Genomic DNA, 17,647 nt, shown 5'->3' with positions numbered 1-17,647 from the left:
ACCACCATTGGATGGACGCTTGAGCGGTATAGCAGTCAGGAATGAAGTGTTGTACCATGTCGACAGATGGAACACAATATAGCTATACACTCACCCACGGAAACTTCAATATATACCAACACTATTGTTAAAGGGGCCGGATATTTACAGCATAACAATATGGTGTTTGTGTGGAACCCCCTCTGGCCAGCGGTTGATTGTGTTGTCCATTTCCGAGCGGGGGTGAAGCTTCTCAGACACACATAGTATGTGTGTCACACGCAAATTTTGACGTAAAAGTATCAACTAGGTCGTAGTCATCAGGATAGCACGCTTCCTTCACGCTTCCTTCGACTTATTTTTAAAACCTTATATTGTGTTCAAATACGACCTGACACAAGGGGTTCAAGTAAACTAACAATACACTATATTAACGACAAAGTTCATTAATTGCTAATCTATCGTCATATGGGAAGTCATTGGAAAAGTACCAGACGCAATGGTTAATTGGAGTAGTTCCTTCACTCTCAAACGGATTATGTACACAGTCTTGTACCTTTGTTTTTTGTTTGGTTTTCCCAATTGTTATTGGCTCTGAATTAAATCAAATACATCTTGATGTAAAGAAACCTCTCTCTCTTAAATCCATTATTTTGGCCTGTATTTTTTGGTTTTCGATCCTCCACGCTTTCATCTCTCTTCCATCTCACACATCTCCCTTCCATCCATCTAGCTACAATCGATCGGTCTTTATTCATCTCTCCAGATAGCTACCCAGCCACACTCCAACCACCCATCAACGTAGCACCCATCGATCTATCCACCAATCCATGCAACCATCTCCCCATCTACCCATCGATCCATCCATGTCTGTCTGTCTGTCTGTTTAATTTAGAGTCAGATGAAGGGGCTATACAACTAAAAGCCCCCCTATCCCATCTTCTTCTCTCTCCTGCAGCGTGGGGAGTGGCAGTGAGGTGTGGCGAGAGATGATCCGGAAGAAGATCTTCCTGGCCTTTGTGGTCATCAGCACCGTCAGCCTCCTGCTTCACCATGGGGGGCACCTGGAGAGCTGGTACGCACACACACACACACACACACACACACACACACACACACACACACACACACACACACACACACACACACACACACACACACACACACACACACACAGGTTCACACACGTGTGAACGGGTGCAGACACCCAGCAAAGAAAACCCTGTATGCACACATTTCCCCTTTGATTTTTAGTTTCGCTATCAGACTCAGACACACCCCACAAGCCACCCACTGTTTTTCACCCGATAAAGTATGAAAGTTGAACCGGTTTGTTGAACAGAATAAAATTAATTTATTTAATTCTGTCATTGAATACATAATTGATGAACTTTGGATTCCAGCTCCATAATCCTTGTTTCTGTACCCTGGTGGGGGTGAAACTATACATGCAGGGGCTTTTGTCTCCAGTTCTTGCTTTTTAACGTTCCCGGGTGACCGAGCCGTAACCGGAGAACCCTATGACCTCAGCCTTGATCTGACTCGAGAGCATTGTTGAAGCCAAATGTACTGGACCGACCTCTCCAATCCAATAGGCAATCCATTTTGACCATCCATTTCTCTCTCTCTCTCTCTCCCTCTCTTCCTCTCTCTCCCTCTCTCCCTCTTAAATGCACACATGTGCACACACGCTTATGCTGCACAAATTGGGGCAGAATCCTTTTCTTCTGTGGAAGTTGAAAAAGTTAAATGTACAGATCTGGGAAGAACCAGCTCCAACTTGAAGCTTCCGCTACTTACAGCTGTGGAACAAGGAGCCACAGCGCATTGCTGTATAGGGCCCAGGGACCAATTAGAAGAGAGGAAGGAACAGTCAACGAGAGAGTTAGCAGAAAGTTAGCCGAGCGGCTAGATGTCAAGGGAACAGTCAACGAGCTCTCCTTGACTGTTCCCTTGACATCTTCTAACTTTTATTCTGCTCAGGTTCTAGTTCTTTGATACTTTTTCTTCTTTGTCTAACGAGGCTCTCTGCTCCCCCTCCTCTTCATAGCAGACTTCTCCCGGCGTCTTCTCGAGGGATAATTCTCTTGTTTTTAACTTATGCTGAGTACACATGTTGTGAATATCCAACACTGAACATTAGGCAATTTAAGTTTTCAATGCTTTTTTTCATCACCATATTTAGGCAGAATATTTGTTAAACATAAAAAATAGAAATTGTGTGGATTTCCTACCATTCACATCGGAGCATTAGAGTGGATGCAGGACACAAATCCTGAACTGTGACCATAATAACAGCAATCAAAGTACTAATAGTCAGACTGAGAAAAGGCGTGTAGTTGGAAAAGCCAACTTGTCATGTTCGCAATACTCCATGGGCATGCTAATACGCTCATGCTTGCAAGGCTAATGAGGGAGCACGACAAGTTTCAAGTCCCTGTACCGCTTTGAAGCCGACATGTGATTCTGATGGGGCTGATCGCTTTTCTTTGATGGCGAGTTATAGCACCCCCTGGTCACCAAAGAGGTTGGTCCTTTTCTTTTTGGAGACCTGCCTAAGTGCGGCTTCTATATGTGGAATCGTTGAAGTCAGCGTTTCTTCCCCATTAACATACCTTGGCGAGACTTTCAACACAAAACTTTCCACATAACCAAAGGGGGTCGTCCTTGACGGGCGTACCAAGTTATAGATCCCTGGTGTACTCTGAAGCAGACTCGATGAATAAATAATAGGGGGAATTTGCATAAAGGTTTTTTCTTTTTATTATTATAAAAAAAATATAAAATACCATAAGGTCGGGCATTAGTAAGGTGCATCTGTTCAAATGTTTGGGTCCACTGGTCAGTTTTTCAGATTATTTTTTAAAGTTTTTCAAAACATTAGAAGTATTGAAAAATCGATGGAGACAGTCTTTATGGGTCATTGAGGCAAAAATATTCAGCATGTAAAACAAGGACTAAATACCAAGTTTCAGAAATTGACATGACCAATTAGGTTGACTGCAAGTTATAGCGGCCCCTCTCGACTTTTTGGAGACTTCCTTACTTCCAGTTTACATTTGCGTGTTTCATTTGACAACTCCCAGTTGTTCAGGTTTGGAGTGGTTTTATGCCTTAACAACTGAAGGAATAAATACTATCCCCAAATAAGTCAGAATAATCATAACAAAAAGATGAAGACACATGATAACAACAGTGGGGCTTTCCCACCACACTAACCAGATGTGTCCCTTCACCCTGTCCCACTGCAGGACCATGGAGGCCTTCTACCTGGGCTGCCCCGTCCTCTGCTCCTCGCCGTCCCCGTGCCTGGAGCCCAAGCACACCCACGTGGCCTTCCTCAAGACCCACAAGACTGCCAGCAGCACCATGCAGAACCTGCTCTTCCGCTTCGCCGAGCGCCACAACCTGACGGTGGCGCTGCCCATCCAGTCGTGCGGCCACCAGTTCTGCTACCCGCGCACCTTCACCTCCCACTTCGTGCACCCCCACACCCTGCCGCCCTCCATCGTCACCAACCACATGCGCTTCAGCCGCGCCGAGCTGCGGCGGCTGATGCCTGAGGACACGGTATACATCACCATCCTGCGCGAGCCGGGCCTCATGTTCGAGTCGCTCTTCAGCTACTACAGCCAGATCTGCCAGAGCTTCAAGCGTGTGCCCAACTGCTCCCTGGAGGCCTTCCTGGAGGAGCCCCTGCGCTACTACCGGCCCAAGGAGAAGGACGCCATGTACGCCCGCAACACCCTGACCTTCGACCTGGGCGGCGACAAGGACCGCTCGGCCGAGGACGTGGGCTACAGCCGGGCCTTCGCGGCGGAGGTGGAGCAGGCCTTCGCGCTGGTGATGATCGCCGAGCACTTCGACGAGTCTCTGGTGCTCCTGCGCCGCCTGCTCTCCTGGGACCTGGAGGACGTGCTGTACCTGAAGCTCAACATGCGCACGCTCAGCTCCAAGCGGAGCCTCTCGCCGGACCTCTCCGCCAAGATCCGCGAGTGGAACGCCCTGGACGCCCGCCTCTACGACCACTTCAACGCCTCGCTGTGGCGCCAGATCGCCGCCGTGGGCCCGGCGTGCGTGGCCCGGGAGGTGCGTCTGCTGCGCAAGCACCAGGACCAGCTGGTGAGGAACTGCTTCGGCCGGCGCATGCCGCTGATGCGCTCGGCCTCGCAGATCAAAAACAAGGACCTCCGACCCTGGCAGCCTAACGCCAAGGTGGACATCGTGGGCTACGACCTGCCGGCCAACCTCAGCCAGGTGACGTCCAGCCAGGCCCAGGAGAACTGCCTGAAGCTGATCATGCCCGAGGTGCAGTACACACAGCTGCTCCTGCACTCCCAGTCGCTGCTCTACCGCCGGAACTTTCAGCAGCGCGCCCCGCAGCGGCCTCAGACCCCCAAGCTGCCCGTGAGGTCGGTGCTGCCTCGCCGGCCCCCGGCCGAGTCCCCACAGGGGCCCGGATCGGGCCCAGGCTCCACGTCAACATCCACCCTGCGGCCTGCTGGAGGAACCCAGGCTAGAGGGGCGAAGCCTGGGCCGGGATCCTCCCCGACCCAAGCCTTGTAACCCGACCGTAACCAACCCGGTCTCATCCACCTGCTTAAATATAACCAGATTTGACACTTTCAAAGTGAGTGCAGTGTGTAGGCGCCATGTACACTTTTGCGTGCAGTTGGTCGGCCAATCCTTCGCTGTGGAGAGCCGATTGAACGGTCATGACATCACCATTGATCTGGCAAACAAGAAGGCTCACATTTATTTTGGGGAAACGTGGAAAATGCAATATTTTTATATAGTTTCGGACATGATTAAAAAATAATATTGGCGATACCTGAAAGAATAACTATTCATAATAACTATTTAACTACGCTAGAAATGTTTTCAAAACAAATTTTAATGATGAAACCATGTCAAAATATTACATTTTCCCTTGAGAAGCGACCGCTTTAGGTTATGCTTGGTATTTGAGGGCGTCTGCTCTCTACAGAAGTCAATGAGAAGGATTGGCGGAATTGTCACCTGCATGCCAAAATTGGATGCTCAAATCGTGTTATTTATACGCAGATAGGATAGATCGGATGTCTACAACAGACTTGATTAGAGGCTACAGTGCCCAAATAACTATGAGTGCCAAGGCGAATCCAAGGGATAAACTTCATGGTTAAGGTTACTTGAATCATCATCCATCCATCCCTCCAGGAGATACCCTATAGATAACAAAAGACCAGACGAACCAAATAAGAAGGGTGACCGCCAAGATGCATTGATTGTAATAATAATGGACTTGACACCTAGATCATGAGTCAAACCATCTATTGTCACTTGGGGTCAAATCAGCATCCTTGGTTATCCCCTTACCTCCTGCTTGTTCCCGAATGATCTGTGTGCACCCGTGAGTGTGTTTGTGTGTGTGTGTGTGTGTGTGTGTGTGTGTGTGTGTGTGTGTGTGTGTGTGTGTGTGTGTGTGTGTGTGTGTGTGTGTGTGTGTGTCTGTGTGCATAAGCTTTCTGGAAAATGAGCCCCCCCAATGGGAACAGACCGAAAGCAGCGCAAAAGCGCGTTTTCGAAGAATGTCCAAAAATAAAAAATAAACAGATTCCAGCTCATAAACCCGCAAGGACCAATCCTCTACTGACTACACTCACAAGAGGCACATCAGATGGAGAGGAGAAACTACTCCAGCGGGAACCAAGTCCAAATAGAGATGGGCAGCCAGCACTGCCCGAAGAATCACCGCAACATCCCCGCTTCAGCTGTGAGATGACCGAGGTGGGTGACCGTCATCATCATTATGCCTTTGTGTCCCTTTTTGCACCGTCTGCCCCCGTAGCCTTCAGTCTATTAGCATACACCTTTTCAAATGAGCCGTTGTCCCGAAATACCTTGCGGGTACTGTGTATGTTTGTTATTATCCCCCACAGTTGGGTCACTTGGGTCGCACGGAAGTGCGACAGGTGTCAGGTGTAGCATTGAAGTGACGGTTCTGTCAACCAATGGTTGGTACCCCAACTGAGGAGTACCGAAAAATAAGTAAGGCTAAGCTCAGCTCAGCACGCTTAATGCCTGACCCCGCCCAACTTTTGGCGGGAGAAACGCGAAACCGTGCCGGACCTTAGCGCACCGCACCGTACCGTACCGTACCGTACCGTACCGTACCGTACCGTACCGTACCGCACCGCACCGCACCGCACCGTACCGTACCGTACCGCACCGCACCGTACCGTACCGTACCGTACCGTACCGTACCGTACCGCACCGTACCGTACCGCACCGTACCGTACCGTACCGTACCGTACCGCACCGTACCGTACCGCACCGCACCGCACCGCACCGTACCGTACCGTACCGTACCGTACCGTACCGCACCGCACCGCACCGCACCGTACCGTACCGTACCGTACCGTACCGCACCGCACCGTACCGCACCGCACCGCACCGTACCGCACCGTACCGTACCGTACCGTACCGTACCGTACCGTACCGCACCGTACCGTACCGCTCGGTTGAAACGCCCCATTAGAGAGCCATGCAGAATATAACACTGTGGTAATGCTCTCTCTCTCTCTCTCTCTCTCTCTCTCTCTCTCTCTCTCTCTCTCTCTCTCTCTCTCTCTCTCTCTCTCTCTCTCTCTCTCTCTCTCTCTCTCTCGAATCCCCACCGCAAAAACTATACGCTTGTCTGCTGCTGACCAATGAGGCAGCTGCAGATTCTAACCACGGCAGTTGAGTCGAGTGTCGGACCGCAGCTGTTACGTTTAACCACAACTGTCTGCATTTGTCATTTGGGATTGAATTCATTCTATGGACAGCAGACAGCTTCAGGTTATAAAGGGTTCTCACCTGAACGTTATATTGAGCTGGCTTACCTATCCATGTTCCATATTCTTGTTATATGCAGAAAAGTGCTCCTTTTGGTGATACAATAATGTGGTATTTTTGACTAAGAGGGTAGTCAAATTCCATGACTATACATATTTTTTTTTACAGGCCTATACCTTGCTCAAAGGTACTAACCCTATAACCAGGCATTGGAATATATGTTCCATCAGTATCAATCGCACTATCGCTGGCAAATAAAATGCCCAACAACATTTTATTTCTTTATTTATTGTGTGCTTGCAAAAACCTGTGTGTGTGTTCGTGTGTGTTCGCCTGAGGGTGAGAATGAGTATTGTGAATATATTTGATGGTTAACGTGCATGGGAAGGTTGTATGTAGGCCAGCATCACTCCCAGTACATAATAACACACACAAGCACACACACCCACACACACACACACACACACACACACACACACACACACACACACACACACACACACACACACACACACACACACACACACACACACACAAAGTTTTGCTGTGACCTCTAGCCTTTAGAGACATATGCCTGGAATTGAAATTGAGGATAAACAAGTGAGGGAGAAATGTATATATATGTGTGTGTGTGTGTGTGTGTGTGTGTGTGTGTGTGTGTGTGTGTGTGTGTGTGTGTGTGTGTGTGTGTGTGTGTGTTTATGCGTCAGCGTGGCGGGGTCGTTAAGGTCCTTCGGCGGGGGGTCAGGGTCAGAACAGGAGAGGAGAGCAGATGACAGGATCAGGGGGGGCCATCTGCTAGCACCAGAGGCTAGCGTAGCATCAGGACCCTGTCATAACCTCGTTAGCAGAGCGGCTCTGTTACAGCCGCGCACGTCTGTGTACCTCTGATAGCATGTGCTGTGTTGTGCGGTGTTTCTGATTGTGTGAGGTATTTGATGTGATATTTCTGATAGTGTGAAGTATTTTTGCGGCAGTAGCTCAGGATGGTAGAGCGGGTTGGCTGGTAACCACAAGGTTGCTGGCTCCTCCTTGAGTGTCCCTGAGCAAGGCACCTAACCCTTACTGCACCCGACCAGCTGGCTGTCGCCTTACATGGTTGAATCTGTCGGCGTGTGAATGTGTGCATGAATGGATGAATGTCAGGCAATATTGTGCTTGGATTAAAGCGCTATATAAATGCAGTCCATTTACCATTTAACATTTTTGGAGCACCGAATGCTGCTGGTTCTAGCGTCATCCTGTGTAGGATCCTCTATCTACCGTGTGGGTTAAGGCAGCCATTTTGGATGAGGGGATTGTGTAATGTTGTGAGTGATGGAAGAAAGGGACTGGAAACGGAACCGTGCTGCGCGTGATGTGCACTGACTCACTTTACGGTGCATTAAGCACTCATAGCTAACATGCGAACATACACTGAACTTGATTAGAAAAGGTGGTAGGCCTACGCTCTCTTATCTCAAGCTCACGGGTTTATCCAAACCACTGTGTTGGTTGCTTCAGTAACTCAACGATACATATGTTTTTTGATATTTATGTATCCGCTCGCTTTATGTATATATTTCTGTAAACCTACGAAGGGAGTGCGCTAATTGCAACAATTATACCACTGCGTAAAACACAATGAATGAGAATTGAATAGTCCATGAAGTCAGAGAATGTGTTTATTTCTTAAAGCAGCTGTCAGATCATATTATGGTAAGCTACTACATTCTTACGGAGCCGGCAAGAGGTACGGCTCTGGTATGGACGAGCCTTTACCACAGAGCTGCAGCAGCAGGGCTGAACACAGGTGTAACTCATGATGTTAATGATGACCTAGAGACGCATCATTTACTCAATGAGCTGCACCTGTTTTCACCCCTACGCATACACCTCCTTCATCAAGGATGGTAGCCAAGGAAATACACAAATAAATACATACGGTGAATTCTGGGAATGTATTTGGAGGACCGGGCACTTTCAGGTACCAAAGTAACAGACAACCACTTCCCCTGGGAGAAGGAAATAATGGAGGGGGAACAGAGAGATAGTGAGAGAGGAGAATGAGGAGCCTTTCCAACAACACAACCCCTCTTGGTTTCATTCAAAGTCCAGAAACACCAGCATGGATACACCTTAAGCTCACACAAAAAACAAGCCTCTTTCCCTTAAGATAGGATCTAGCGTACTTGGCTAGATATTTTTTTATCTCTCTCATCTGGTGTCATTCTCTGCACTTTCTTTCTGGGTCTATCCATCTGTCGGTCTTTCGCCCTGACGTTCTTCCTTACTCACTGACTCACTGTTAACAAACATTTTTATCCTCTCTCTCTCTCTCTCTCTCTCTCTCTCTCTCTCTCTCTCTCTCTCTCTCTCTCTCTCTCTCTCTCTCTCTCTCTCTCTCTCTCTCATCTCTCTCTTTATGTCTGTCAGCGTTGTTCAAATCATAGTCCAGCGGCCCTCAGATCAGGTTGCCTCTCCTGCCATGCTGTCACATCTGTACCGATCGTTACAGAAACCCAATCAGGCATTTTTAATTAAGGTGCCTTCATTATTGGCCGAGCCAGACGTGAAACTCCATGAGCCACGTGAGTGAATCAATTTGTGTGTGTGTGTGTGAGAGTGATTGAGTGTGTGCGAAAGTACGAGTGAGAGAGAGTTTCCAACTCGGGCCACTTCAATCCTTTGCATTTACTCACCGTGTCACCTGATATACCTCTGTCACACACACACACACACACACACACACACACACACACACACACACACACACACACACACACACACACACACACACACACACACACACACACACACACACACACACACACAAAAGGCCTTTTAGTGCTAGAAACGAAGACTTGTTTGGAAACTACAAGAACGATTTGACGCAAAGCCAAAGATGGAAGAGAGACAATAATAATGAAATAATACTATTTTTTTTAGAGAGAGAGGAGCTGAGGTGAGGATAAACGAGCCAGAGAGAGAGAGAGAGAGAGAGAGAGAGAGAGAGAGAGAGAGAGAGAGAGAGAGAGAGAGAGAGAGAGAGAGAGAGAGAGAGAGAGAGAGAGAGAGAGAGAGAGTGATTGAGATCGTATTTATCTGATAGGGAGAAGCTCATGTTTCCCAACAATGATGAACATTGTTACACTGCATTCACATATTTCGTTTCACCTCACAGTCCAGTTTATTAATTAAATGTAAAAATTCACACTACATGACACTCTATAAAACATATTTCTAGACATCTGATGTAGTGAAGTAATTTTGATGTTTTTGTAACCTTATTTACTGATTATATTTTACGACAAAATAATCACAACCCAAACCAAAACCAAACCGCATCAAAATCTGTTTCATCCCAATAAAGTCAATATAAAGTTGTCGTATTCTTACAGGACAATTAAGTCTGGCTTCGATTCCCTGTGAAGCTCAGTTGATTGGCGCGCATCACTAATGCATCAGATTTCAATTCCCAAATGAGCTAACAAGTCGATCCAAATAATCCTTTACTGTGCTCACCGTCGTCAGCTGCAGTACTAGTAGCCGTACATGTTAGCCCGATAATATGTCTGCGTGTGTTTCAAGTTGAACAGGGCTGCTTTATTAGAAAAACAGGATGGCTGGTTGGCTGCTGTTATCTGAGTGATTAGTTTAGGGCGGAGAGATGGCGTGAAAGCTGGAAGACAAAGAAAGGGGGTGATGCATGGAGACATTTGGAACGGTTCTCAGTTTCTGTTTAGACACAGAGAAAGAGACGGGTGGGGGGAATCTTAGCTCTGTCAATGGCCAGGGTTTTGGGGGCAAACAATTTGCGTGATGCTAATTACTGCCGCTACCTAATGTAGCTCAACAGTGAGGTCCCCGAAATGAAAATCCCATTAATATTCCAAATAGAGGATTTTTATTATTAGCCATAATGTCATAATTCTCCATGGTAGTCTTACCACGAACGACAAGATTGTGAAACAAAGCTATATGCTCCTGCAGTTATCAAACTTATTTTAAGTTAAACACGATATATTTGCGTTGTCATTGAGACATACCTCACTACCCATAATCCTTAAACATATCACAGACGTCTCTGATTGGTGGGGCACGCCAGGTCGGTGGAACGAGATGGCTCTCATATCTGTGAACCTGGTTGTTGTCATGGCAACAAGCTAATGACTGCGACGCTGTACACGACGCAGGACTCACGTACATGCTGACACACAAAAACACAAATGTGCACGCAAACTGCTGCTAAAGGAGCAATTTCATCAACAAATCTTGACGTTTTATTTTCTGTTTTCTACTCTGCTCACTCACTGTCACTCACTCTCTCACATTCACACTCACGCATGCAAGAAAATCCTGCATGCACACATTCCCCCTGTGACTTTTGGTTTCACTTTCAGACTCACACAGACCCACCCCAAAAGTCACCCACTGCTTTAAACTGGGTATAACAGCCATCTTATTTATTTAATTAATTCAGTCATTGAATACATAATTGATGAATTTTGTTTCCATACCCTGATGGGGGTGAGACATGCCAGGGCTTTTGTCTCCAGTTCTTGCTTTTTAACATTCCCGGGGGACAGAGCTGTTACCGGAGAACCCTAATGACCTCAGCGTTGATCTGACTCGAGAGCATTGTCGAAGCCAAATGTACTGGACAGACCTCTCCAATCCAATAGCCAATCCATTAAGACTGTCCTGATCCACCAGCTTTATAAGGTCGCACAAGAGAAAGAGAGCGACAACAACAAAGTAGCTATGCCTCAGAATCCTCGTTTTAAACACACAATAGTAAACTGTGAGACATTGTCTCTCTCTCTCTCACTCACTCACACTCTCACACACACAAAGACACACAAATGCATGCACACGTTTGTGCGCACTAAAACACACACACCCATGCGGCACTAATTGCGGAACGATTCTTGTCTTCTGTTGAAGTAAAAAATGTTGACTTCAGATCTGCACAAAAATGTGCAGATCTGAGAAGAACCAGCTCATTACAGCAATACAGCAGTCAAATAGGACGTTCCAAACACATGCCCCCCCCCTCCCCCCCGTATAGGGCCCAGGGACCAATTAGAAGCAAGGAGGGTACAGTCCACGATCTCTCGTTGACTGTTCCCTTGACATCTACCCGCTCTGCTAACTTTTATTCTGTTCAGGTTCTGGTTCTTTGACATTTTATCTAACAATGTTTTCTGCTCCCCCTCCTCGCGTCTCCTGGTGTATTTTCGAATGATAACTCGCACAAAAAACAATTGTTATCAGCTTATACTTAGTTCAAATGTTATGATTCATAACATCCATGTTATGTTTCATAATTTCAGGCTTTATGATTTTTTCGTGTTCTATCATTTAAATGCTTTCATACCGTAGTACCACCATATTTGAGAAAGATTTACAGGCAGCACATTTGTAAAAAAGAAATATATATATAATATATATATTGACTTGGATTTCCTACCACTAAAGCATTTCCTAGCAATACCCAATGATGATAGCACGACGGTCTGGAGGTGTTTAAGTGGATGCAGTACAATCGGTTAAACCTGCACTGCGACCGTAATAACAATGAAAGTACTGCTCGTTAGACCGCTGCCTTTGAATCTTAGGTGTTCACAGCGCTAACCAGATGTGTGTTTTCCCTTCACCCTGTCCCACTGCAGGACCATGGAGGCCTTCTCCCCGGGCTGCCCCGTCCTCTGCTCCCCGCCGTCCCCGTGCCTGGAGCCCAAGCACACCCACGTGGCCTTCCTCAAGACCCACAAGACTGCCAGCAGCACCGACTGCCAGCGGCACCGTGCAGAACCTGCTCTTCGGTGTCAACGGTGGCACTGCCCTGTCACCGGTTCTGCTATCCATGCACCTTCACCTCCGACCTCGTGCGACCCCCCGCACCCTGCCGCCCCCGCATCATCCCGCCCGCAGCACCCTGACCTTCGACTTGGACGGCGACACAAGGCCCCGGTCGGCCCGAGGACGCGGGCTACAGCCGGGCCTTCGTGGCGGAGGTGGAGCAGGCCCCTCGCGCCGGGGACGATCGCCGGGCGCTTCGGCGAGTCTCTGGTCCTCCGGCGCCACCTGCTCTCCTGGGACCTGGAGGCAGCTCCTCCCCCGGAGCTACCATCGGAGCACTCTGCAGCGACCTCCGTCCCAGCAGTCCATAAGGTCGGTGCTGCATCGAACACCGGCGGGTCCGGCGATATTGCGGACAGCACCCTGCCCGTAGGGGCCAGGATCGGGGCCCAGGCGCCATGTCCATCTCTACCCTGCGGGCCCGCCGGAGGAACCCAGGCTAGAGGCGCAAAACCTGGGCAGGGATCCTCACTGATCCCTTGTAACACGACTATGAAAGACTTGAATAGAGGCTAGGGTGCCCAAAAAAGGGTCCCGGGAAACCGACCCCTTCTGGTATGTGGGCTGAGGTTACTTGAATCGTTGTCCCCGGCTATCCTTCCAGGAGATGCCCCAGAAATAACAGAAGACTAACCAAATGGAAAGGGTGCCAACGGAGATACATGGATTTGAATAATAAAGGATTTGATACCCCACCCGCTCTGGTTTGTGGGAAAGCCCTTAAAACCCAATTGACAACAACGAGTTTTCGGGAAGAAACACAGCGGCGCACCTAGTCGACCATTGAGCATTTTAGACGGAGGTACTGTTTTGAAGCGGTGGTGTTACCGTGTTATCGGTACTCGACGGCAAAGTGGTTCAATCGGCCTCATAGTGAGACAAAGTGAGCATTGTGGCCGCCACACTGGCCAAGGATCACGTTGCGTTCTGGGCCATTGTCCCCTTTCATTGAACCTCTTCCAGACTATCTCTTTTCACCGGCGCTGCGCTCTCCTTGGCTCCCGGCTCTTTAACACAACACTACTGAACGTCCTGGAAAAAGACCTGATCAGCTGTGAGAGGGGAAGGGGAATCTCTATAGGTGCGTTTGCTTTGACTCTTCACCAACTCTTCTCGAGTCTCCTCTCCTTTGCCTTCCTCTTCCTCTCCTGTTTTCTCTGTTGAAAAGCATACACATTTAGTTTGAAGTAAAAAGTTCTGGATGCTTTCTTTTTCGCTGAGAGAGAACCCAAAAAACAGTGTTTGGAGGACTGGAGAGTGGAGGACAGACAAATGGACGGAGACGGGGCAAGAGAGAGAGAGAAGGAGAGAGGGAGTGAGAGACGGAAGCCACTTCCAAGGCGGTCGACCTGAATATCGCCAGCACATCAAATCCGTCCTGGGACTATTATTACCATGAGCCATGATGGCAGGACCAAAATACAGACTCAGACGAGCGGCCGTCTCTGTGCGGGACTCTTCCATGACCCTTCCATGCCCTTCAGCCCTGCCTGAAGACCCTGACTCTCTGGCTCTGTGGGACAGCAGGCCCGTAGGGTCAGGCTAAAGTCCTGCCCTGGGATAACAGGCTATGCTTGTTCTTGAACTGGAAAAGTTTGAATTTTGTAGTCTCAAACTGGATTGTTTTAGTTTTTGTGGGGGTCGTGATGGGTGTGTGTGTGTGTGTGTGTGTGTGTGTGTGTGTGTGTGTGTGTGTGTGTGTGTGTGTGTGTGTGTGTGTGTGTGTGTGTGTGTGTGTGTGTGTAATTGTGTCTGTGTGTGTGGGTGTGTGTGTGTGTGTGTGTTTGTTCGTGTGTGTGTGTGTGTGTCTTGGATTACACGCTCTGTGCTACATTGACGTACATCACGGGACAGGGGCACCGCACAATAGGGGGGGGGTTATTTAATTGGCCCTCTTTCAAAAGGTTCCATCTCATGCTATTTAATGCGTCTGTTGTGTACCCCTTTACGTATGCTCCTGTGGCTTGAATTTTTTTGTAAAGGGGTTTCATCGTGGTGGAGGGCGGGGGAGGGGGGGAGGGGGGCTGTACGACTTAATGTATTACTACGATTTAACATTCAATGTGTCGGACGCAAAAGCAGCCATGAGAGCGGTGGGTTTTGTATATACACTTCTGGTATACTGGAGCCTCTCCTGGGAACATTGGCCTTGGCATACTAATTCCAAAGCTGTGACAGGTATTTTTCTTCCCTGTGAAACACTGGATGCCATTTGCTAAATCTAGACTACTGTGATGTTGATTGTTCCACTTAAGGCAATACAAATGAAACAAGCCATTTGTTTTATTGGAATAAAATATAATTTTCATACGTTGACATAATGCAAAACCGCAATGATTAACAGATGAATCAAGTGTGCTTTCTTTATGATGAATCATTAATGTTTGTATGTGTTTAAGTGCCCTGGCCTAAAGTGTGTGCGCGTGTGTATGTGTTTGTACGCACGCCTGGTTAAAAATCCATTCCTGCTGTCAATCACGCATCCTACATTCTCTGTCATAAATTAATTAAATCGACCTTCATTCAGTCTGTCGATCGCTTTTATCCAAAGCGAATAAAACGTCAGCCTAAGCATACAATAAGAACTGGATTACTACAGCCTTGATCTATAGTTAAGAACCATCTAAACCAGAATAGCGAGATAACAATATCGTTCTTTTATGGGTCGTAGTGCACAAACTTACGGTATATGTCAATGTGCTTTCCAAATTGTATAGCTCGACAAACAAATCTAGGCTTCTAGAAAACTTGAGGTGAGCTACACAAGAAAAGGGGCCCACAGAGAAGGGGGCCCTGAACTAACCCTCAGGGCAAGAAAGTCCTGACAGCAGTGGCACTGTGCGGGGGAGATGGGTGTTTGCTGGGTATGTTGGGGACACAGACTTGAACATTCACAGACGGTGGAGTTATAAGCACATCAGACATTCTAGATATTCACTCTAAATAAGAATTAATTAAAAAAGCTTTCAGAAAGGCACAACACTGTTCCTCAATCAAATCTTGTCATTTTGGAGGATTTTTTACGTCGGGGCCAAACAGCTTAACGTTAGGTAAAATTAGCTAAAGGAATCATTTTTTGGAGGTTAGAAGAAAATGGGCTTTCTAAAGTTCATTCTGATCTCAGAAGAACTGGAAGTGTTCTGTGATTGTCTTGAAGATGTCGGCGCCGGGTGTCTGTTCTGCTTCTACTGAGGAAAATAAATGGGATTGACGAAAAGAATGGACTCATTCTTTATCTGCAAGTCATTCTTTACGGAAATGACAATAGGCCGATTCTAGGGCACCTTCGTTCAGGACTTAATTGTGTTCTCTCTTTCTAACCTATAAATGGACTCTGGAAAGATGTAGGAATGCTTTAGGGAGCGTCAAAAACAGCACATCTCTAAGTGGAGCCGTTAAAACTGCAGAGGAAGTTTTCGGCTTTAAACTTCTTCAAGTAAGCTATTGAGGTGAGCTTGACCTGTATGAGCATCGTAATAATGATTTATTTGGAGTGATCCTGCTGGCAACATTGCTTCTTTTTTCCTTGCATTGAATCTAGTCCGCTATTTATTGACTTCTGAACTAACTGAAAGTACTTGTTTTGATTTTACTTTTTTTTTAAGTGTTGGTAGTTGACCATTCAGGACTCCGGTGACGCCAGCGTCACTGGTACACATTGGCTATGACTTGAGGATATGTTGTTTTAGGGGAGTCTGCAAATCAATTTGACTAGATTTTTTATGGATTTCTTTATTTCTGCCTCTGAAGCAATTAATATTTGTATGATTTAAGCATCTTAGCAATTAATTAAAATCTTAAATAATGCTGTAGTAAAATAATGAGAAAATGATCACAGACACACCTTGTGAAACTTTGGAAAACTGTTGTTTGTCTAACACACGTTTTAGAATCTTTTTATATAGAATTGAATGAGACATTCATATGAATTTAGAATCTTATATAAATAAGTGCTGTCTTAAAAAAATTATAAAATGTTCATACAGATGGGGTTGAACAACAATATGGTGGAGTTTGCTGAAAAGAATGTGCTTTTATTTTTTTATTGAATTTCTGAATTATGCTCAGTCAACAAAGGAAGGACTTTGTTTTGTTTTGATTGTTTAATAAGGCCCAACCCAACCTCCAATAAATGGAAAGGACCCCCCTGGCCCAAAACACACCACCCTGAAGCGTGGCTGTGTCAGACGGGCCAATGTGAATAATAAAGTTTGATCAATTGAATTCAAACCCTTTGTTTCATTTTTTAATCATGTGTGTGTGTGTGTATGTGTGTGTGTGTGTGTGTGTGTGTGTGTGTGTATTTCCCCATTTTAACGATGCCTTTGTGGTGTGTGTATATATAGGACAAAATGGGTTACGCTATTGTTGGATGGAAATGGATTTGGGGTCGGATGTTTGTAATGAATAGTCTGACATTTTGGTGATGAAAGATATAGTCAGACATTGTGCATCAAAGCTCTCCCGAGTGTGAAATAAAAACAAGTCTACACCCTCTCTTAGCATGCCAAACAGTGTGAAAATGAAACATCAAAATGAATAAATATCAAATCACATTTCATATAGAAATGTATAAATATAAAGCTCTATTGGTTGGGATAAATATGCCTGCAATTTAACTAATGCCCCATCCTTCAAAGAGGGTCAAAGCCTATCCCCCATAATGGCCTGCCGTTGCCATGGCACCAACGTCATTGTGTGTCCAGGAGGCTGTAAGGCGTCTCTCGCACTCTCTTTATCCCTTTCTGTCTCTGTCTGCCACTCCAGAGCGCTCCAATAAAGTTAATGGCCAAGATGATAATAATGATCATAAGGATGGCGAGCTTAAAAACTAACATGACGACAGTGTCATAAACGCACCTCCTAAAAGCTCCCTTAGCCTTTCACCGGGTCTTTCTCCCCCACTTTCCTTCTCTCGTAGTCTCTCTCTACCCTAGCCCTCTCTGACTAAAAGTGGAACCCCATAATGTGTAGCCAATTCAATCAGCTGATCCTTAGTGTACGC

General features: G+C 46.7%; 1 protein-coding gene across 1 annotated transcript; it reads left to right on the top strand.

The window, feature by feature from the left end:
• Window positions 1–916: 916 nt before the first annotated feature.
• On the top strand, window positions 917–12,742 carry gal3st3 (galactose-3-O-sulfotransferase 3). Its single transcript, XM_060077080.1, has 3 exons — window positions 917–1,054; window positions 3,231–5,748; window positions 12,453–12,742. Exons 1-2 carry the CDS (start codon window positions 969–971, stop codon window positions 4,543–4,545), a joined length of 1,401 nt encoding a protein of 466 aa, XP_059933063.1. The 5' UTR covers window positions 917–968; the 3' UTR covers window positions 4,546–5,748; window positions 12,453–12,742.
• Window positions 12,743–17,647: the final 4,905 nt, after the last annotated feature.

The sequence above is a fragment of the Gadus macrocephalus genome, chromosome 17 (assembly GCF_031168955.1).
Source record: "Gadus macrocephalus chromosome 17, ASM3116895v1".
In the NCBI taxonomy this organism is placed as follows: Eukaryota; Metazoa; Chordata; class Actinopteri; order Gadiformes; family Gadidae; genus Gadus; species Gadus macrocephalus.
This window is presented reverse-complemented; position numbering and strand designations above follow the sequence as displayed.